Source organism: Erpetoichthys calabaricus, chromosome 5, assembly GCF_900747795.2.
Source record: "Erpetoichthys calabaricus chromosome 5, fErpCal1.3, whole genome shotgun sequence".
Classification (NCBI taxonomy): domain Eukaryota; kingdom Metazoa; phylum Chordata; class Cladistia; order Polypteriformes; family Polypteridae; genus Erpetoichthys; species Erpetoichthys calabaricus.
The window spans coordinates 167257881-167281997 of NC_041398.2; the positions used below are offsets into that span (position 1 = coordinate 167257881).

Here is a 24117-nt window from a genome sequence, read left to right on the forward strand (position 1 = left end):
TGCTTTTTCATGTTACAGGACAGCTGTAAAGATACGCTTGGTGGGGCCTGATAGGTTTTTATTATTTCAGTGTGTCTGCTTGTAAATAAATGCTTTTTAAAATTGGAAGACAAAGCCTTTTTTTTCCATGTGGAAGGAAGGTACTGTACATTGACTTCTATACAGGGGTTGACAAAGTTTGCAAAAAGTTGTCAGGACTTTGTGTTGAATAATGTGTGGTGACGTGTGCCAACGTGCTAATTCTTGTGTCCAAGACAAACAAAAAGCTTGAACTGATGGGCTACAGAATTTGGGATTTTTAAAATAAGTGAGTGCCAAACATTTAGAGCTGTTGCTGCTACTTGCATCTTTAATCAGGGTAGTGGCGCTGCTTTTCACAAACTGATCAGCCATTGAGTTTTCATCTAAAACATGACAATGCTCTGCCATTCCCTTTTGGATGTTTTTCAACAATGCTGCCACTCTAGCATTGTAAAAGATGTAATGTATGTACTTGGGCAAAGATTCAAAAATGTGTCCAGTATAGGAAGTTTTGATTCACCAAAATTGCTGCTCATAAAGACTGCCTTAAAACTGACAGCACAATTTAGTGGGCAATTAATCAATACAAAATTTACGGGATATTTTATTATTTTTAACGCCAGGTCTAAAATAAATATTATTAGCACGTATGGAGAGTAGTAAGAAACAGAAGAATATCGTAAGACATGCATCAAATCTACCATATACCAGCACTGAATAAAACAATTAAAATTATTTGTAATATAACTGAGATCTTGTTCAAGCTGGTTGGCATACACTGATAGAAGACAACTGTTTTCCAATGGACTCTCATGCTGAACATTTTTACAATTATTTTACCATCTCCAAAGTGAAACAATTTTAAGTGGGATCTGAATGCTATTTTAACACATTCAGTACAAAAGCTATTGGGGCAATGAGAGGGACACAGAGACATATGGTATTGATGGATCATACTAATACTACTAAATCTTAAATAAAGACACCTGAATCCTTATGTGATTTATGTACATGTTTTTGTTATAAAAATAGATATTTTTCAGTAAAACTGAATAAAAGTCTGTCCATTTCAGTCCTAACCCATAAGCCTTTTGTCATGCCTGCACTGAAGAAAAAAAAGTCTGCAATTTCCAGCATCACAAAGAGCACTCGACTTAGCTAGATGAAAAGTCAGAGCCTTAACCGCCCGCATGTGGACCTTATATTGTACTAAAGAGTTAGCAGACCTACAGGAACGTTTAACAATTTGGAGAACAGACTTTATTTTGAGCACCAGGTTCCAGGTGAGTAACTTCTAGGTTCCTAGGCGTCTGTTTCAGGAGAGGCAAGCGTTTTCAGGTTTTGGCTTCTTGTAGTGATTGTGCTTTACATATCATTCTCTGTGCATAGTTAGTTATTACATCTTTTTAGTTGTGGCAATCAACTTTTGTTACCCGTTCTATTACACTATTAGACCCTAGCCTAATGTTACTTGAATATGTTTACCTCTGTTGTAAGTCGCTTTTGACAAAAGCATCTACTAAGCAAATAAATGTAAATGTAAGTCTGTGACTCTCTGCCCTGCCCATGTCCGAAGCTACACAGGTTGCTCAGTATGATCAGATCAGATCAGATTAGTGTGCACTGTATAGAAGTGTGTGTGCTTTGCGGAGGGCTGGCACCCTGCCTGGGGTTTGTTCCTGCCTTGCGCCCTGTGTTGGCTGGGATTGGCTCCAGCAGACCCCCATAACCCTGTGTTAGGATATAGTGGGTTGGATAATGGATGGATGGATGGATGGATGTACAGTATAGACATTCAGTCACCACAGTCTTTGGGTAAAGGCAGAAAGTGTTCCGGAATGACTTTGTTAAGACAGTATTATATAAGCAAGACTTGAAAAAGAAAAAAAGCACAATCATTCATGTAGAGTCTGCATCAAGGAAAACATCTTAATTATCCCTATCTTCAGGATTATGTCTGCAGTGTGTGTGTGATAGCTTATGTTTACTTCACACAGTCCTTTCATTGTGGGTGCAATCTTAGCTCGCTTTACACAAATGTTCTGCATTTTTTTATACATAAAGCATAAACAAGTTAACTGATTTGTTTTGGGTCACAAAAAAGTTGGTAAAGGGAGAGAGAGTTGGCAACCATGCAGTCCCTAGTGGTTTCTTAACCATTATATACAGTACACTACTTGCTGTGACAAATTAAATTTTTTAGTATACAAAATGTTTTTTTGCTGTTTTCACTTTAGTTATTTGTTTGTGATGTCATCTTTTTGCACTCTTTTGGAATCGATTGCTAGGATGCCACACACCACTGATGCAGGTGATGTCATGAAGGCATCATAATGAGGTCAGTTTTGCCATCTTTAAAACGTCCACATTTAGTTCTCAAATAAAGAAAAGACTCTAGAATGTTAGTTTCCTGATCCATATTCATTCCACAGTTTTACTTTGGCTTTTATTTTGTTTTTGCCCTAACTTTCAGCATTGTCTAACTCTTTTGATTCGGTGACTGACTCAAGATCTTTCTCTCTCTCTTTTTATACATACGGTATATATATATAAATATATATTTATATATATAAATAGATACGATAGATAAAGTCAGGGTAGTGTGCTAGATAGGAAAAAGAGATGTCATCACAGTGTGAGAATTAAAGAGAAACTTTTGGCAAAGTCTAATAATGATGCAAAGCTCTCTGGTTAGCGAGCGCCGTTTTGTGCTGTTGGCTTCTGGCTCTTATCTTGGTTATCCGTTCTGCTCAGTTGACCTCCACCACCTTGGTTGCAGCACTGAGAACTGCTACACCCCCAAAACTCACCCCATCCCACCGCATGTACACTCCAAGAGACAAATGTCAGTCACAGACAGTGACACTTGAATTTCTAATGGGGAAATACCCCTTGCTTCTTAGGCTACTACTTCAGTGTAACGCATAGGGGATTGGCATTTACTGTATGTATATCCACTTCAAGTACTGCTTTACTGTACAACCACATCTGGACTTTAATAGGGGACTACACACAACTGCTGAAAAACACAAAAAAGAATACAGTAATCTCTCCACTATCGCGGGGGTTGCATTCCAGACTTCCCCGCGAAAGGTGAAAATCCACGAAGTAGAAACCATATGTTTATATGGTTATTTTTATATTGTCATGCTTGGGTCACAGATTTGCACAGAAACACAGGAGGTTGTAGAGAGACAGGAACGTTATTCAAACACTGCAAACAAACATTTGTCTCTTTTTCAAAAGTTTAAACTGTGCTCCATGACAAGACAGAGATGACAGTTCCGTCTCACAATTAAAAGAATGCAAACATATCTTCCTCTTCAAAGGAGTGCGCGTCAGGAGCAGAGAATGACAGAGAGAGAGAGAGAGAGAGATAAAAGCAAACAAAAATCAATAGGGCTGTTTGGCTTTTAAGTATGCGAAGCACCGCCGGACAAAGCAGCTGCAAGGAAGGGAGCAATGTGAAGGTAGTCTTTCAGCATTTTTTAGAGGAGCGTCCGTATCCTCTAGGCCAGTGTGCGAACAGCCCCTCTGCTCACACCCCCTCCGTCAGGAGCAGAGAATGTCAGAGAGAGAGAGAAAAACAAACAATCAAAAATCAATACGTGCCCTTCGAGCTTTTAAGTATGCGAAGCACCGTGCGGGAAGCATGTCGCTTGACAAAGCAGCTGCACAGAAGGGAGCAACATGAAGGTAATCTTTCAGCATTTTTAGACAAGCGTCCGTATCGTCTAGGGGTGCGAACAGCCCCCCTGCTCACACCCCTTCCGTCAGGAGCAGAGAATGTCAGAGCAAGAGAGAGAGAGAGAGAAAAGCAAACAATCACAAATCAATACGTGCTGTTTGATCTTTTAAGTATGCGAAGCACAGTGTGGGAAGCATATCGCTTGACAAAGCAGCCATATGTAAGCCCAGCAAGGAAGACAGCAGTGTGAAGGTAATCTTTCAGCGTTTTTTGAGGAGCGGCCGTATCCTCTAGGGGTGCGAACAGCCCCCATGCTCACAATATATTTGAAGAGTTTTATTTAATACGTAATACGTGCTCTGGTTGGGTAGCTTCTCAGCCATCTGCCAATAGCGTCCCTTGTATGAAATCAACTGGGCAAACCAACTGACGAAGCATGTACCAGAAATTAAAAGACCCATTGTCCGCAGAAATCCGCAAACCAGCAAAAAATCTGCGATGTATATTTAAATATGCTTACATATAAAATCCACGATAGAGTGAAGCCGCGAAAGTCGAAGCGCGATATAGCGAGGGATTACTGTACTGTACTTGAGTGAACTATGTAAACAAATTGAAATTGTACACATTTAATAAAGATAATAGGTAAACCTGTACCCTGCATTATAAGATGCAGGTCTGCAGTGTTTGACTCGAAGCGGTGTAGAGAGGGATAGCTGCTGGACATAACATATGCAAATATTGGCGTCCAGGGACTTTAAGTGGTGGAAACCTCCATGGGAAACTGCAACACAGAGTAAGCCAGAATGAAGCTGCGAAGAATGGACTGTAAGAGCAGGATCATTGTGCAGCGAGATTCAAGTGGAACTTTTTCTGGGAATCAGGCATGTTATGAAGCATTGGAGCAACCGTGAGGAATTAACATTACTGTGCTCTGGGGTAGGAACTGCAGAGCGGGGTGCAGAGACATTTTAGGCATGCTCCCAGAACAGGTTAGAGACATTTGTGCCAAAACACCATTACAGTTTTCCCATGTTTTGATTTCTAAAACACAGGTCATTGGCTCAAACTCCAATTAATCTTTACACTGAGCTCATTTCCTTTACCCCACTATGGTGGTTCACTAAATAAATGCTCAAATGTCACATTATTCCTGCTGATTCTCTCTTTCAATTCAAAAGAATACACTTTCTTATACAATTATGTTTTGCAGTGACCATCAACAAAAGCCAACTCACTAAAGCCCAAAATGATAAAATGCACTAGTGTTTCCCTCATGGGTAATTTTGTATAATAAATCAAGTGGTGACCTAATAAAATTATTACTAGGCTGACACCTTTATTCAAGAGTACTTACAAGATTTGAGATACAACTAGTTACATTTCTTTTGTTTTTCCAATTGGAGCACAGACAGGTAAAGTGACTTGCTCATGGTCACACAGGTTCAGTAGCAGGATTTGAACCCACAGCCTCAGGGTTTGAAGTCTAAACCACTATGACACTTCTTGCAAATACTATTACAAATACAAATATTGTATAAGAAAAGCAATTAATTATTTGCATAGCACTTCTGAAACACCCGATTAACTAATGCCTATTGTTTTACAAAGTTTCCGGGGTGAAGCCGGGTAACATAGCTAATTTTTGATAACAATTTAAATTTCATTCTGACTTCTCTTGCCTTGCTCTTTTAAAATATACTCTGCTTCATAAGCACAAGTATTTTGACCCTACTTTTTTTGGAAAGCTCAAACTAATCCTGACGCTTGTCAGATTAATGTAAGTTTTCCGCATTCCTAATACCAAAATGGTAATGAAAATTAACATTGTGCGAGTGTTCATATCATTCCTATGTCAAATGTTGATGATTAATTCAAAAATCTGGTTAGAAATTGGGTAGTAAACAGCAAAAAATCAAATATTTTTGATAATTATCCCATGGGAAAGCACTGGCTCTCATTTAGTCAGCTATGATGTGGGTAACAAGTAAACAGTTCCACCTGATCCTACGTACTGGACTTTCTATGGTGATGCTAAGCAGATGGCATTGCAAATCACAAGGCAAACAAGGAGTGACACATGTGCTCCTAAAATTCTGAGAGCAAATAAACCTAACATAGAAGGAACAGCTCCTAACTAAAGCATCTATCAAAACTCTTGAATGATTTCAGTCTCAGCATGTAAATCAAAGCTGAAGACTCATTGTCCTATTGTAGTGGCTTCTTTTACTGCAGCTGTTGAGGCTGTCCATATGTCATAACAGAAAACCCTCAAACCCACTTAATGCAGTTGTAAAGGTGAGCAGAGCCTATCCTAACCGCACTGGATGCTAGGTAGGAGACAGCAGGAGTCAATTTGATTGACCAATGGCTCTTTTTAATAATTGTGTCAATCCTTGTGATGTGCCGTTCTTTTTGTGCACTGCTAGCACCTGGATGTAATGTCTGTAAGGTTCTCATTCATTCCATATCCCTGGGTCTGCTCCTTTCCACTTTTTGTTTCTATTTTACCCTTTATGTTGTATTTGTGAATTGTTGCTTTGTCATGTATTCAGATTTTACAGCAATTTAAACTACAGACACTGGAGGGAACCATAAGAGATCTCCATCTGCCTCAGAGAGGCCTCAGTCCCCTGATTTTTAGACTCTTTGGCTTTCTGTATATTCTCTAATTTTGCTCATTTAATGGTTAATGTTATTGCTTGGATTTTTGAATAGACATAGGTGTATTTGGAGTATGGAATTTAATATTGTCAGTTAAGATTTTTGGTTTTGAACTTTCTTGTTTTCTAGGATTTTGGTACTTTTTCAGCTAGGGCTTTGTAATTGATGTTTTCCTTTTTGTTTGTCAGTTTTTAATTTAGTTGCATTTTCTTTCTTTAATTCTGTATGAAGTTCTAGTTGTTGATTTTGTTTGTCTTTTGTTGTGTTGAATTACCATTTTTTCATAAATAATTTGGCTTTTGGGGTGGAATTTATGTGTGTTTGAATTTCCTGTTTAGGAAGGTAATAGTAATGTCAAAATTTCATTCTGTTTTGCTAGTCTTTGACATTTTCCTTCTCCATGCTGCTTTGCTTTAGCACCCTGGGTGGGGCAGGTTGACCAGTTAGCCTGGGGCAGATGGTTTCTGTTTGGAAGGGAATGTAGCGCTTCATTTGCCATCCAATCTTAGCCTATCCATATCGTAATTAGTATTTAGGCACATTAACAACCAATTTATTCAAAAGTCTGTATGTGTAGGTATCTACTATATGTGAATAGTTCTAATTACTGTACATGTGGTTGTAGTTTTCCTTTTATCTACACTGTACAAATGTGAATAACACTCTGGGCAAGTTAATGTAAGTGTGCTGAATAAGAATGAATTGAGCTGTGTCCACCACATCTCCCTGCAGAGTATATTGCACAGTGAACAGGCAGATGACGTAAGAAGCTGTCTTCATCACACCCTATGTTTCATCTCAACGCCCTGTTGGAAAGTTTTGACTATACCGAGTAATTTCCTGGGTGGTAGGCTAAGTTGATGTCTCACAAAGTGTAAGCATGTGGCTTTTTTAAAAGTCATATGAAAGTTTTGAAATGTTATCAATTTTTAGTGAGTGGGTAATTAAACTGCTGTAAGGTTACAAATGGCCTAAGAAACTTCAGCTAGTTTTACTGGACCAAAGCCAAGAGAGACAGACTTCACATGGGCCTTAAACAAGTGAGGAGAGCTGAACATTTAAAATATATTTACTACCTGCCAAATATATCTGAATTCAAAAGTCAAATCACATGGATGCAGTAATTTTACACAATTATATATGGGTAATGATAGGTAAGAAGACGCCTTAGCTTGGTGGCTTAGTAGCAAGAACCAGGCAGTAACTGAGACATGGGAGATATGCCGCTACGTCTATATAATACCAGAGCTGAACCTTCTTCAGTCACTAAGTGTATATCCATGAATTTATGAACATACTCTTTCAATCTTAAAACTCGGGTGATACCAGCAGGTCAAGGTGCAAAGCAGGGAACATTATACACAGAGTCACCAAATAACCTAACAATTACAACTTTGGCGATGAGGGAGGGAACCCCAAAGTAGCTGTTAAATAAATACATGCGGACTTAGGCAGAGATGGCTACGGTACTTTTTCTTCTTTTGATATTTGTTTGTGAGCCATATAAAATAAACGTTGGCTTTTAGAAGGTATAACTAGGCTGCTTCTTGCAAGTTTTTGGGGAAAATTTTTACATTACCTCTTATATAGCGCTTTGAGTACTGAGATAAGCGCTATATAAATGTAATGAATTATTATTATTATATAATAATTTCATCCTGCCTCTAGCATATACTTTATAATTCAAAAATGAAATACACTAATTCCACAAAATTTTCAGTAAAATTTCTTTAAACATTGAGGTTGAGGTTAGGAGCACACGCTGACACAGCGCATTGCCACACCTACCACATGACATTAAAAATTTTTTTAAAAAACAACAAATTTCAAATGTGGACTACCAGAAGAAAGTACACTAAAGGAAAGCAGTGTAAGGAGAACATCGAGGAGGACAGAACACCACCTCATTCCAATATTTATCCCAACATGGATGCTTCTCTGCTACATCATTGCTGTCACTAATTAAATCCATTTATGACTCACATTTCTGTGATCAGATTCTATAGTTGTGAGAAGAAGATTCAACAAGGAATTGACACAGGATTAAGGAGATATTTGTTTTAAAAATACCACTGTTGTAATTAACAACTCTAAATTGACTTTGTCTGAGTGTGTGTGCCCTGTGATTGTGCCGGATTGGCTACAGCTTTGAACCCAAAAGTTGCAGAGTCAAGCTCTGGTCCCATGTGACACAGAGTTGGAATAAAGGAATACTCCACCCAAAACTTATATTTTTTTACTTAACACATGTAATTTGTAGTTATGCTATGAAAAAAATGTTAACCTTATGCTTTCTTGCAGAACGGAGGTAACAAAGTTTGAGACTGAATAAGTGTTTCAATTAAATACCCAAATCCCACCACCACCACCACCCTGTTCATTATTCAGAAGGCCAGCCCAGTAACTGCCTATTCATTGTCCCTCATTTGGTGCATCTCTATTAATATAAATATAACGAGAGGAGGCGGGTCTACAATTCAATGCGTGCTCGCTTTTTGAGTATGTTCCGTTTTCGCTCACAAGAGCGTATTTTAGTAAAATACGCATGTTTGGACATTGTCAGCATATGACTGGTTGACCTGACATATGGATTATACAACATGAGTAACCTGAAAAATTTTTTATGCACATTTTAAATGTTGTTTCCCGTTGTTCAGAGTTGGTCACCATCGATGCCCATTCATGTCAGAAATGTTCTTATCTCTGTTCTGCATGAAAACATAAGATAAAATATTTTCTCAGCCATCACTACAACCTACATGGAGTAAGCAACATAAAAACATATATTTTTGTGTAGAGTATTCCTTTAAGTGGGTTTGAAAATTAATAGTTAGATGAATTGATACTGTCATTAAATCAGTATTCCTTAAATCACAAATCTCTAAAACTTGTTATTAAACAAAACTGCCTGTTATGAATTACAAAAGATCCTTGTGTATTGTCAAACCTTTTTAAGGCATTCATGCATAGTAAGCAACTAAAGACCCCATTCTGCCCAAGAAAAATGGAGGATTCCTGCTTCGTGACCTTTGCGGAGAGGAGTAATCTCAGCAAATTTAACCAGGAAAATGGTAAGCACCATAAGGCACTGTACAATACAATTAACAGTACATTGCACATTCCCTTAATCAGTGCATTTTATATACAATTTAAAAAAGTAGACAAATAAAAACAAAGCTTTCAATACAAGCAGAATAACTGCTACTCAGGAATGCATAGATGAAAAGTTAAAATTAAATATCACTAAGTCAAAGCTACAGAACATGAAATCCTGAACCAGGCTGCCATAGTGTTCTCTGAGAAAAATTGTCCTCATAGGCCCAGCCTCAGAAAAGTAGTGCACTATTTTCATAACTAATATTCAGAATCCTACTTTTTTTAGAAATATGTTTCCATGCCAGTGTAAAAGAGGTACCTCAGGGTTGGCAGACATGATGGTGTAATTTCCATCATCATCCAACGAAACAGCAGCAATATGTAGAGAGCACGTCCCATCAGGCTCACGGGTAATCTTGTAGTGTTCACTCCTTTTGGAAATCTGCTTGCCATCTTTAAACCAGTAGATCTGTGGGATGTAGTAAAGAGATTAATGTCTGTAGACACCATCCTTTCCGAGTCTGGTTTTCCTAAAGTACGGAACTCTTCCGTAAGAAATAACAGTTTATGAAGTAAATTCATTCATTCAAACAATGGTGGTCAATTCTTGTTAATTTAGGGACTTCAGAATAATGCTTAATTGAGATTAAGCTATTTTTTCCACCAAGTTGCTGTTTTCAACCATAATAAGAATAGAAATGAAGAAATGTTTTCTAACATTTATATCTGTGGCTCCATGTATTGTATATGTTAAAGAACTGATTGTGTTTAAAGAGCTGGCATTCTCTTAGCTTATTCTGATTCAAATTTAAATACTTCTGTTATGTTACCTCTCAAATATCTTCTTCTCAGGGAAAATGAGTTTACCTCCTTCAGTCTTTTCTTTTGGATTTACAAACCAACTAACATACCTTTAAGTCAAATGCTAGATTTGCTTTTACCGTGTCAGGTTTCAATGTGTATTTATTAAGGATGAAACTGTGCTTTTAAACTGTTGGTGAAAGAAGCCATTTACTCATGGCAAGAACAAGTCAATTTCAGATAGGATTTTTAATTTTGAGTTGAGGTAAAAATGAGCCTGTGTGATCAGGAAAACCTCTTCTGATGAACTGCAATAAATCATGTTAAACTGCAAAACGGAATGAAATACAGAAAATGGAGTTCACCAAGATAACAGTTTACAGGAAAGGAACTGCGATGGTATTTTGGTGGCAACATCAGCAAATACTTTTGGCTAACAAGATTATATGATTTAAAATCACAGTCTTCATGGTAGATACACCCTCTGACATTAGCTGTTACATTTTTTTGTATCAAGCAAGAATATTATCTAGAGCAAGAACAACACTAGCAAACACTATTACTATGAAATTACCACTGTGGATAGACACAGCACTGCATATTTATTTGTTTTTTAGCAGAAAGTTTTATCCAAGGCTAACTGCAAATCGCAGGTATACATTTATCTAGTTGCAGCTCAAACGGTGGGGATGAACCAGCAACCCAACACCAAAAGGCATATTGTCTAATTCATCCAAAAAACAAAACAAAACAAAATATCCAATCTGAACTCAAATCTATCTGCGTACTAATCAAAAATGCCTTTCAAGAGAGTGTTTGTATATACTGTGCATATATGAAACACTTTATGTATAAAGAATATATGTTTCTTCACTTACTTTTGGCTTGGGATCTCCAATGACTCTGCAGGTGAATGTGACTGGCATGCCCTCAAACACCTTGTAATGTTTCAGTCTGATATCAAAAAACGGAGCCACCATCTCTCCAGGAGATTCTCCTTCTTCATGCTGTACCTCATCATCTGACTCTTCCACTGAAGACCGCTCCAAGCGGTACTCAATCTCACTGATCAGGCGTTGCTCAAAGCTGGACACTTTGTACTCCTGTAGCAATCACAGCCAACCAGGCAGCTATTAATGATTTGGAAGCAAACAATTTCCACCAGATGTTGCATCGACCTTGTGAAGGCCAGGTGGAACACTTTAAGTACAACAGATTGAAATAGTGCTAGTGAACAGCCCATGAATACAGTAAGTATCAGTACTGACACCTAACACAGCAAATGCCCCTTGACAAAAGAGTGTCTTGAACTGGAAGACTCTGTTAAAATAGTGCAAATGAAATATTTTTGTAATTCAGTACTACAAATACTGTATGATCTCCCTGGTTATACACAAATTTTCTTTAGTCTCCTGTATCTATGTTTTTCCTAGTGAGGCCTCCAGAGTCTTCTCTGAGCATAAGACAGAAAATAATCCCTGGACTAAATTGTTTTGCATGGCCACTTAAATTCTGACAGTCTTTAAATTTTCAGAGACAGCCAAAGAAAACTCACTTAGACATGTGGTGAACATCCCATCTCCACTCAGAATGCACTACAGCTGGAAATTGAGTCAGTGGTCTAAACTATGAATAATGCCATTGGTGAACATTGTATTAACATGCTGCTCCATTTATAAATACTGAACTATTTTTTAACACATCTAGGTACGTAGTAAAAAACATTAAATGAATAGTACAACATATCAAGAAGCATAGCAAAGTGCAGTCATCTGCTCTGTTAGGTCATTATCTCTAAAACACTTAGTCATGTATGAGAGTGGCAGTGACTTTTCAGTTCATATGATTTAATTCTACATGGCTGGACAGCCAGAAAATCCATACATGTGGCTAATGACTTATAAGGATACCATCTGCTACTTGAGGGAAATACTACTCTTTATTAGTCAGCCTAAAGACTTTGGCAACTTTGTGGTCTTATACCTCAAATATTGTGTTATTTAGTTTTATGAGATCTTTCACATTGTGGGAGTCTACTTAAGTCACTCTGACTGAAAAATTAAATTTATGGTGCCCAATTACACTCTTCCACTTAAATGATCATATTGTAGTCAGGTACAGTTTTTTTTTTGAGAATAAAATAAAAAAACTGCTGCACAACTTCTGGAGAAACTGACTTTTGTAACATCATACTGCAATTATTGCTTGCAATTGGTCAAAGTGAGAACATGATTATGGGGCTCAAGGATATGCTTCCAGTATATGGCAAAGAACAGCACGTTGCTCAGTAATCTTGGCAGTACAAACTATAAGAGTCTTGAGACAAGGTTTTTTTCTCTGAACTCCATGTTCTTAAAAGAGAGGAAAACCTAAAACTGTACTATTGTCATTTTGAAAACCATTTCAAGACACAAGACAAATGAGAGTGCAAAAAGCAGTTACAATGTACAAATACTTGATACTAGCACTCCTTTAAATACATTCTAACATGTCCTTCTGAATTTCTTCAAACATCTTCTCTCTGTTCTTGGGTGTAGCATTTCCTGTAAAAAGTCATTCATTTAAAATGAAGCTGAGAGGGTAGGCAGCTTTTAGAAACATGGGGCATCCTGGGGCAAAATAAAAAAAAAATAACCTGCTTGGCCTTTCAAATGAAAATTAAACTCACTTAAACGAAACTGTCTAGTTAGGCTTGCATCCCAGAATGCTCAGCAGAATACCTACACTCTAATAGTGCACAGCAATTGTCACCTGTGCATAATGAGTTTTCCCGTTCTCCATCTATATGGATGGATTAGAGTGGGAAAACTGCATGAAACTGTACACAGAATTAGGTTATACTTTCACTGTAATTAAGTTCATTTGCATTCACTAAAGTATACTCCTTAAAGATGACAGACTGTTTCCAGAACGAATCCTGCTCTGCATATATTACTACCAGAAAAGCATTCTGTAAACCTGACTGAGAAAAATGGGATATAAAATTGAATAATATCAGCATTTTGTATTGCAATAATGGCATTTTGAAATGTTCATAGTCTTTCTTTAAAGTTCTCAAAATAGATCAACAAGATGCTTTCTGAACATGAGCAAGAACTGAGAATTGTCTGCAATTATTTAGGAAGTGTAAGATACATAGACACAGTTCAATGTATTAAATTCTGGCAGTTGTGGCCTATAACTCATTATTCTAGTTTTTGATTGTAGCTTACATACTTAACTTAGGAAGGCCTGACAGGAATCTCCCTTAGCCAATTCAATATATACTCGGAAAATGTGTTCCACCTGTATGCTAGTCCATATTTCTGTCATCTGCATTTCTCAGTTCAGTTTCAGCACTTAAGGGTAGGGAGTGGTAACTTTCTTAGTAATGAAAAGATAAAAAAGCAATTCTTTCAATGTTTGTAATCCCAAAAGACCTTTAACCAGATGTTTAGGGATACAAAGCAGGATGAGAACAAGGGAGTTGCAAGGGACTTTGACCGGGGCAGTGCTACTTGGAAAACTTGAATCATTAACCTATTCAAGAGAACTGTATGTATATGTAAAAATACTTTGTATGGAAACAAATAATATATGTGCATACATCTTTTTGAAACTATTTAATATTTAGAAAACAAATGAAAGTCGAAGCTTTGTACTTTGAATTTGTATTTAGTAATTTCAATAATCCAACTAAAGAAAAAGCCTTCCTGGATATTTTGAAAAATTCAGTTTTTATGAAGAATAAGAGCATCATAGACTTTCACAAACATTTAGTGTGATACTCTTAATTTCAGTCTAGGTTCCTGCTAATATTAAATTACAAACTGCTTCTTATCAATTGGAAGATATCGCCCTCACTGTAGAAGTGCACAAATACCTTTGTTAAGTGAGTAGGAAATGTTTTCAGTAAAACCTTTTTTCTAACAGCAGCAAATGAATATCTTCCATACTGTATAGCATGGCCTGGACAATACGACTGGAGTTTTGTTCAGATGAGCAGAGTGTCCAGCTTGGCTTGTCAGTGAAGATTTTTAGGTAATGCTACAGTATATTTTATACTTTGTTCCTTTATTTATTTTAACTCAAAGCACTTTGTACCTACATTAAACAGAATCTGTCAAAAGAGAAATGAATGCATAAAATAGGCTCCCATATAAAGTCTGCTCTCATGTAAAATAAATATACACACCAGATGCTCAGAACAGTCAGGAACTGGAAGAGTGGTGGTGGCGAGTCTTTTGGACCCTGCATTATGACTCCATGATTACCACTTGCTTTCACTCTGCACAGCTTACCACTGACCAGTCAGCCAGCATTCTAAGGTGACTTCTTAAAAACATAATATGCAGACATATGTGCCAGCTGGGCTCATAAAATATGCAACAAAGGAGCCAAGCATGATTATTTTCTCCACAAGCTAAATTTAGCCAGGAACAGCCAGTGATCACGAAGACCAAGCAAACGTATTTTTGATTTTAATAGTCTGCCATATGGCTCTAATTAATTAGTGACTTTAGAGATGAGAGCTCCAGCTGCCATGGTGAGAATGCCTTTAAAAGAAACACAACCAGAAGAAACTAAAGATTCTAAAAATCTAATGGTCTAGTCACTTTGACAAAACCAGAAGTAAAATGGCATGTGTCATCTGATATGCTGTCTACAAGATTAGAGAATGATCTGAAAATTAATATACTAGAAAAGAAAAAGACATGGCAAATCTCAAGGTCTGTCTAGAAAAACCTTAGATGTGAAAATGAAAATGTTTAATAAAAGGAAAATTGTCAGACAAAAGTAAAAACTTTTAAAAAAATACCACTTTCTGTAAAATATTGTAAACACATTTTGCTCTCTGTCAGTTTTATCCTTACGAGGACAACAATTGCAAAGTCAAATAAACAGAAATATCATAATTGCCTGCCAGAATACAAACCATGCCTAATCAAAACATAGTTGCAGAGAGCCAAAGCCTAATCTGGTAGCACTGGGTGCATACAAGGAATGATTCTTGTCCATTCCAAGGTACACTGGCATGCACTACTGTATAAGAGTTTAACAACGGTGATTTAATCTTCTTCTTCTTCTTTCAGCTGCTCCCGTTAGGGGTTGCCACAGCGGATCATCTTCTTCCATATCTTTCTGTCCTCTGCATCTTGTTCTGTTACACCCATCACCTGCATGTCCTCTCTCACCACATCCATAAACCTTCTCTTAGGCCTTCCTGTTTTCCTTTTCCCTGGCAGCTCTATCCTTAGCATCCTTCTCACAATATACTCAGCATCTCTCCTCTGCACATGTCCAAACCAACGCAATCTTGCCTCTCTGACTTTGTCTCCTAACCATCCAACTTGAACTGACCCTCTAACGTACTCATTTCTAATCCTATCCATCCTCATCACACCCAGTGCAAATCTTAGCATCTTTAACTCTGTCACCTCCAGCTCTGTCTCCTGCTTTCTGGTCAGTGCCACCGTCTCCAACCCATATAACATAGCTGGTCTCACTACCATCCTGTAGACCTTCCCTTTCACTCTTGCTGATACCTGTCTGTCACAAATTACTCCTGACACTCTTCTCCACCCATTCCACCCTGCCTACACTCTCTTTTTCACCTCTCTTCCACAATCCCTATTACTCTGTACTGTTGATCCCAAGTATTTAAACTCATCCACCTTTGCCAACTCTACTCCCTGCATCCTCACCATTCCACTGACCTCCCTCTCATTTACACACATGTATTCTGTCCTGTTCCTACTGACCTTCATTCCTCTCCTCTCTACAGCATATCTCCACCTCTCCAGGGTCTCCTCAACCTGCTCCCTACTATCGCTACAGATTACAATGTCATCAGCAAACATCATAGTCCACGGGGACTCCTGTCTAATCTCGTCTGTCAACCTGTCCATCACCATTGCAAATAAGAAAGGGCTCAGAGCTGATCCCTAATGTAATCCCACCTTCAACTTGAATGCATCCGTCACTCCTAACGCAGACCTCACCACTGTCACACTCCCTCGTACATATCCTGTACAACTCTTACGTACTTCTCTGCCACTCCTGACTTCCTCATACAATGCCACAGCTCCTCTCGAGGCACCCTGTCATATGCTTTCTCCAGGTCCACAAAGACGCAATGCAACTCCTTCTGGCCTTCTCTAAACTTCTCCATCAACATCCTCCGAGCAAACATTGCATCTGTGGTGCTCTTTCTTGGCATGAAACCATACTGCTGCTCACTAATCATCACCTCAATTCTTAACCTAGCTTCCACTACTCTTTCCCATAACTTCAGCTGTGGCTCATCAATTTTATACCCCTGTAGTTACTACAGTCCTGCACGTCCCCCTTATTCTTAAATATCGGCACCAGTACACTTTCCAAGATTCCATTAAACAATGATGGTGATTTAATATGGTCTTTATTTTTTGAGAATGTTAAAAGACTACCAGGAGAGAAAACCCAGACATGCATGGAAAGAATATTTAAATTCCATATAAACAGAAACTGAGCCATTGGATTGGGGAATTTACATTGAATTCTAGGTCTGGATATTATGCATTCAACTGGTGTGAATAAATGTGCCATACAATGAGCTGGCACTTCATCCTGGGTGGTTTCTTCCTTGCACTTAACATTCCTAAGACAGGGACTGACATCCATGACCCTTAATTGAACAGTTTGATGGTTTTTTGAGTTTGATCTTTTTTTTTTTTATATCTTGATAAATTTTATTGTTCAAGCAACTGATTTCATAAAAGCAAAGGCTGTCAAAATATGAAAAGTTAAAAATAAAATATACAGACTTATTCCCTTATTTAATCAGATTATCATTTTTGTTAATCAAAGGAAATCAGGTAAGGTTAATGATGGTATAGGACAAAGAAAGTCAGAGTATAACGTCAAAATCACAATAATTATCACCAACAAAAAAGGCTGACGGCCCAGGCATAAGGTAGTGTGTTAGTGTACTGTAAAGTGGGTGTGCCATGGGATGAACTATCAAACAGTGACTTTGGTGACTGGGCCCTGCCTTTACAATTTACTAAAAAAGTAGTTTTAGCAAAAGGATGGATCAGTGTTGAAGGCCTAGTTAAAATGAACAGGTAGAATGGATGGTGGAAGACACTAATAGTGTGGCACGCAGCCAAACACAAAGTAGTTGTAAATATTTTAAGTGAACTGGTGCTCAGCAGTAGAGTGATCAACATAATCTGCCTATCTCTACACAACTGAAACTCTTAACATAGCATAAAAGCTGCAAGACTACTGTATATGCATTAAATAATACATGCAAGTGATCAAACTGAAGTGAACACTACTTTTGGTACTTTTGGGCCAGAAAGCAACAGAAGTCAACGGAAAATGGAACAAAACCTTTCACAACATGGGACATTTCACTGTCCATTTAAATGGGCTATTTTTAAAAGAGGGTTGTTCCTGTTTTAGACATTTTAAGTCACCCTTTTTCTTATTAAATATTTAAAGGATAAATCTAAACATCTTGTTCTCTCAAAAGACATTTAATTTTAATTGCTAAATAAAATCACATATAAATAAACAGACATTTATCAGGGTAACCTTTAAATGATATAAATTGTTGACTAAAGAAACTATATTTTCTTGTTTTGCCGGCATCAATATTTATGGTTATGGAGAAATAACAACAGCTTTTTGCTTCCTTAAAAAGTTTTGGTGAAACTGATTGGTATTGTCAAGCTGATCACAAATGTAGTTTTAGATTGTGTCATGTAGGAATTTGGAGAAACATGAAATTATGTTTTTTAACTAGCACATTTAATGATGCTGGAACACTGCACTAGTTTAATTAAGCTAAAAATACTTTCCTGCTAATTTTTGTTTGTACTCTTATGCTTCTTGTTTTAGTGTCCAATAACTGGCCAAGGATTGATGGATTACACTTGCCTTGATACCGTTTTCCACTGCCACAGTGTACTCCATATTCATCACTGACTGTACCAAGATCAGCAGGGTGGAAGCCCAGATGTGAATGCAGAAAACAAATCTTTAGTGACAGGTTGCACTGCATGGCTTTATATGCTTAAAGCTTGTTGTTCATCAGCTGGACAAAGTGCTGGTGCTCTGTACGTGCCAAGAAAATTTCCTTGAATACCTTCTATGTGATTTTCCCCAGCCTAACTAGCAGATATTCTAACAATTGTCACTGATGACATGTATGATTTGCGGCCTTTCTTAATTTTATGATCTATTATTTGAAGGGACATGTCTCAAAAATCAAAATTCTTCACCTTCCTTGTTCATTCCTTCAGTAAGTTTTTCATCAGTATTATATGAAGAGGAGGCAAAAATATCTTTGTTTGGTTGACAAGAAGTTTTTGTGCCACAGTTTTCTGCCCTACTTACAGAGCAGCCAATTCTTTTTAACTTAATGAGACACTTCAGTACAGCTGTCCCTTTCACAGCCTTGGCATATCCAAGCTGTAGGGTCACTACCTTTAGATCACCACAGATGTTTCTGTTGTAGTTTCTGTACTGTATATGAATAATAAATCACAAAAACAGGCTGTGTTGGCTGGGATTGGCTCCAGCAGACCCCCGTGACCCTGTGTTCGGATTCAGCGGGTTGGAAAATGGATGGATGGATGGAAAAACAGGCGATTGCAATAAAATGGTACATGATAGGAGCATTTATTCAGGAAGCAAAATCTTTGTGGTCCAGTGTAATTTACACCCTTATTCTAGTTAGGCCATAGAATTGTAAACTTATTATGTTATGTTAAATTGTTAGGTTTTGGACAGTCCAAGCCAAAAGAGAAATGCCAAAATGTCTATGGTATTGGCTTGGGTGTACTGTGATACAGATGGTCCACAAAACCCTTTTGCAAACTTTAGAGTTCATGGTTGCTATTTCTCCACCCTGTGGAGACACAAGGGGTTTTTAGGTACTATAAAGCAAGTAAGAACCAGCTCTAATATTTACTAAAAGAAAACATTCTGGAGTAGGGATCTAGTCTCCTCTTGCTCATAATGTACAGTAAATCCAAATGAAACCAGTGATAAAAAACTTAAAAAGAGAGACACTACAAATCATTGCAGCTTATTTAAATTGTGCTGTACCTGTTAACCAGTGTACAAACCTGAGGGTTGGGTTCCTCTGCTGTTTCTGAGATGTTAAACACAGTGGCTGCATTGTCAGCTCCAAGGAGCCGACGGGCCATTTTCTCCTCGTATGTTAGCCTCTGGAAACAAGGATTAGTTTGAGCAAATGTTAGTACCATGTTACTTAGGGGCTTATATGTTAAGCCATGCTGTAAAACATTTCAGTTAGAGACATTAAATATCACAGTGTCATAAAACATTGCCCTATTTAAACAAATATGTTTGATTATTATAAGCACTGATGGGAAAAGCAATGTCAATTACAGACTGCCCCAGAGTGGTATCTACTCTTTGACTGACCTTTTCTGGGGTCTTTGCGCAGACAGCCTGCTAAATGTGCTTTAGGAATTGTTAGGCTAGCCAGGCAGCTAACTTAACCAGGTCTTCATAACTTAACTTCATCAAGAGCTGGAGATCCCTGGGGATTTGTTTTTTCTCCAGGATTTACAACATGTTGGAGATTAATTTCCTCTTTTCTGCTGCTACCAAGCATCCAGGAAGCGCTGTATGATTTTAGTTTACATTGCAGTGCACATTATAATGTATATGTATATATATATGTATGTGTGTATATATATATATATATACAGTATGTATATATATATATATGTTATTGTTAATAATAAGAACAGATGACAAGGATGGTGATTGACTATAGCAAAATAAACTATTTTAATAACCAACCCAGACATCAGAAACCATACTTTATTTTGTGTAATACTTTATTAAAACTAAAATGTACTGTATACTAGGTGATGTATTGACCTTTAAAAATGCTGCAATGGATTACATATGGATTACACCTTACTTTATTCTAATGGCCATCTGATTCCATTTTATGACATATAATATCCCAGGTATTTAATAATTATAGTATGTATAAGCATGAATATATTGTTTATTTATATATATTTACATTTTTTACATTTTATGGTTGTATAATTTAAAAAGACAGGTAAAGTTTATTTCCACACTGAAAAGGTAAGATGAACTGTATTTATTTAGCACACTAATAACCTTTATCTATTTTTACTTTTGCAGATGCAAAGATGCATGCCAATGCAGCCCTTCTCAACATCCCAATTTTATAAGGTATAATACTGACATAACTACAGCTTATAATATAATTTATTGCATGCATTTTTATTTATTTACAAAGTTTTTTTTTTTTTTTTTTGTATAACGCAAGATACTGTCACATCTAAAGCATGCATAGCTTCAGTTCAGCTTGTAAACTGTGATAAACATGAACTGCTTTCACTAATAAGTTTCTAGCATTATCACAACTAACCTGCTGGCCATTGTTGAATCGTTCTTCTTTAAAACGAAGCTTTCTCTCCAAATCCTGTATGACAGCATCTTTGGTGCCCTGGATCTCAGAGTCTGATGCTATCCTTGTAGACCTGACATTTTTCTTTGGGAATCCCCTGTATAGAGTAAAATGTGTATGTGAAGGCAGAAGGACAAGAAATATTATTATGAAGAGGAGATGACAAAATTGACTATGCTGGAGGACCAGGGATCAATAATGGTATCTACTGGAAAATGAGATAGTGATGTACAACCCAGAATAAAGCAGATGATAATACAATACATTCTCTCACCTTCAACAATGCCTTTGGTGAGTATTTGCTAAAGGAAAGCAAAACCAAAACAAAGAAATAATAGTAAGATGTAGAAAAATCTTGAAAATTGTAACCTGAATGGATTTTATTCAGGTTTTTTATGTTCTGCCTGGAGCTAGCCACATCTACCTAGTTTCTGGAAACAATCTATCATACAAGAGTAACTCTTTGTATTTCACTAATACAGTATATAGACATATCCTTAAAAATAAAGAAAAATGAAAGCTGTTAAATATGGGACTCATTTGTCAGTTTGTCCTTGCCTACATGCCTCACTCAGCTTCACGTTAAAGATTAATTCTTTCATTCATCCATTAATTTCTGTACATGTTTTGGTCATTTCTCTGAGCCAGGACATCTCCTGGAAGCAATGAGCATAAGACAGGAACAAACCCTGGAATATCGCAGAGCATGCCAATGTTCACATGCAGTCACTTTCACAAGGGGCACATTCTGAGCCACCTGTTAATCTACCATGCATACCTTTATAATGTGGCAGGAAAAACCTATCCAATCATAATATAAATACATAAGCGCTGTACAAACAATGACACCTGACTCTTAAATGAAGAAACATGACCGAGGTGGTGGTTAACCAGATGTGCCTTTGCAGCCCAATCATTCATATGCATTGTCAGCCTAATCTTTTAAGCCTCCCATTTCAAAGCATCACACAATCCAGCTCTACTTAGCACTATAATGCTCTACAAACCACAAGAGTGCTTACTTACATAGTGTTACCACCTTTAGGTAGCCCCAGAGAGTTGACAGGCAGAGTTGGTGGTTGTGATGGCAGAACTGAACTGAGGAATCCTGCTGGTGATTGTAGTCCTGAAAATGGAGAATTCCTCCCTTCACTTGTTATAACCTGAGCAGAAGGAAGCGGTGGGCTGGAGGACAGAGGGAGTGGAGGAGGTGGTGGCGGTAAAGGAAAATCCGGCAAGGCCCCAGCACTTGTGGGACTAAGGAATGGAGGAGGTGGTGGAGGAAAGGAAGGTGAAGAGGGAGATGTAGGTTGCTCACTTTCACTGGAGTACTGATGCTGAAAAGGAGATGTGCTGGCTTTGCTGAATTGTTTGTGTGAGGTAGGTGGGGATGTCAGACTGGAACATGAAGAACCAGAAGAAGGAGAAAGGTACCCAGATGATGGGCTCATGGCATTTTGGGCTGCAATGAACTGTTTAGGACGTGCATAGTTGAAGGTACTGGTGGTCTGCATGGCTCCACTGGAGATGCCGTGTGAATTAGCCAGGCTAATCTGAGATGAATTTTGCTGACTGCTTTCCAGCTCCTGGAAGGAGGGAGGAGGTGGGAGTGGTGGAGAAGGTGGGGAGGACAGTTGCTGAAGGGAGAAAAGGGCCTGTTGCTCCAACAGAACTTGTTCGTGTAATGCCTTCAGTTTTTCTGGATCCCTATAAGAAGGAAGGAAAACCAAAAACAATTATTACAACATTTGTTGCATGACATAATTATGAAATGGACAGGTCAAGTTGCTTCATAGCATGTCTACACAAAGATACATCTGGAATATGTCACACTTAAAAAAAACCCCACTTAAGCCACAAATCAAACAGAAAAACAGATTGGAAATGACTTTGAGATGCATCTGAGGAATATACTAACCAGCTGTTGCCAGCTTATGATATAAAAAGGCAGAGCAAATAAATTAGTATTTTTAGGAAGGATTTAAAATAAAGGAATGATGTTTTTTATCCAAGTTTTGTTTTGTTTAAATCCAATTAGTACTGAAAAGGAAGGCAGATGTTGTAATTCCAGTGGAGCTGCTCCTGCTGCCTGCATCACCATAGCTCTATCACGAGTTGAATGAGCACACATCATTCATTGACTCTTTATTAGAGAGCATTCCTTCATTAATAAGCATCTGAATAAAAATGTCTGTTCCAAAAAACCAACCAAATGTATTATTTAGATTCAAAGAATGAATACATTTTGATACAATGAAACATGTTGGTTATTGTGGTTCATTATCATGGCTGGTCTCCATTCCACGCCTGTCAAACCAGGAAGGCTGGTACTGTACAAAAAAATGAATGGACATTCATTTTATTTACCTAACACACATAACTAAGCCGAGGTGTATGGTATCCTAGGACAGACAAAAACAGAATCCTATGTTCAGAGGAGTACAGCAAGCAAGAATAGATGTTTATGACATTAACAATCAGCAAGATACAAATTAGGACAGTAATTTCATATGCACATCCATTGTCTTTATGAAGAAAGACACTCATGTTAATCTGCATGGAAAAACTTAATGCAGACAAAAGTTATGAAATATCTAAATGATACTTGTTTTTATTTCACTAGTCTCTGCGCTGTACCCCCTAACTTCGTAGCACTTGCATCTTCAGAGACCAGGCCAGTGGCTGTTAAATCTAACACTACAACAGTATCCTCTTTGTAGATTTTGGGAAATCAATTGAGTCCTTATATTTTTAATGAATATAAAGAGTAAAGCTGGCTCTCCTTCATATTTGTAAAATGAGCATAAGTGATATGTTAAGCCACTTACTTGTAGACACCATAATGAATAAAATGTTGTCGTGATGGTGCACTGATTTAATAAGTTCATGTTAGGCTCTTATATGTTCTTATAAATGTGAATGTGCCTTTCATGGACTATTCTTCTTTTTACTTATTTCAGCCTTGCATCCAGTGCTGACAGGATGGGCGTCTGTGATAGAAAAAGCAGGTTCAGAAAAATAATAGGTAGACAAATTATTGCCGTTTCTTATTCCTTCAAAGTTGACAAACAGTGTGGCCTTAATAAGGAGTTAAGATTTATAGCTGGAATCTTAAGGTTCATGGACTAATTTCATATATAACTTTCGTTTTCATCTCAAAGAGTAGCTCTTTTTGAACAAAAGTCTGGCTTTTACTCCATTCACTGCACAAGAACAGTCTACACTACAGTTGTAAAAATGTCACCTCATCTTCTGAAACCGCTGTTCCTGGTGAGGGCTGTGGTGGCAGCAGGCCATGCAGGTTAGCCCAGACTTTCCTTTCACCAGCTACCGATTCTAGATCTTCCTGGGGAACCCCCAGTTGTTCCCAGGCCAGCCAAGAGATGTGATATAATAT

At 37.7% G+C, this 24117-nt stretch overlaps 1 protein-coding gene across 6 annotated transcripts in view; it reads right to left on the reverse strand.

Annotated features, from left to right (window-relative positions):
* Positions 1 to 24117, reverse strand: part of palld (palladin, cytoskeletal associated protein) — a 481585-nt gene that overhangs the window by 26253 nt on the left and 431215 nt on the right. For 5 of the 6 annotated variants that reach the window (XM_051927635.1, XM_051927637.1, XM_028802194.2 and 2 more), the window contains 5 exons: positions 21747 to 22427; positions 20682 to 20817; positions 19369 to 19470; positions 11149 to 11373; positions 9789 to 9938 (listed from right to left, as the gene is read on the reverse strand). In XM_051927635.1, coding sequence (XP_051783595.1) covers positions 9789 to 9938; positions 11149 to 11373; positions 19369 to 19470; positions 20682 to 20817; positions 21747 to 22427 — 1294 coding nt within the window. The remainder of the gene's footprint in view (positions 1 to 9788; positions 9939 to 11148; positions 11374 to 19368; positions 19471 to 20681; positions 20818 to 21746; positions 22428 to 24117) is intronic. The other variant, XM_051927636.1, reaches the window with a different exon arrangement.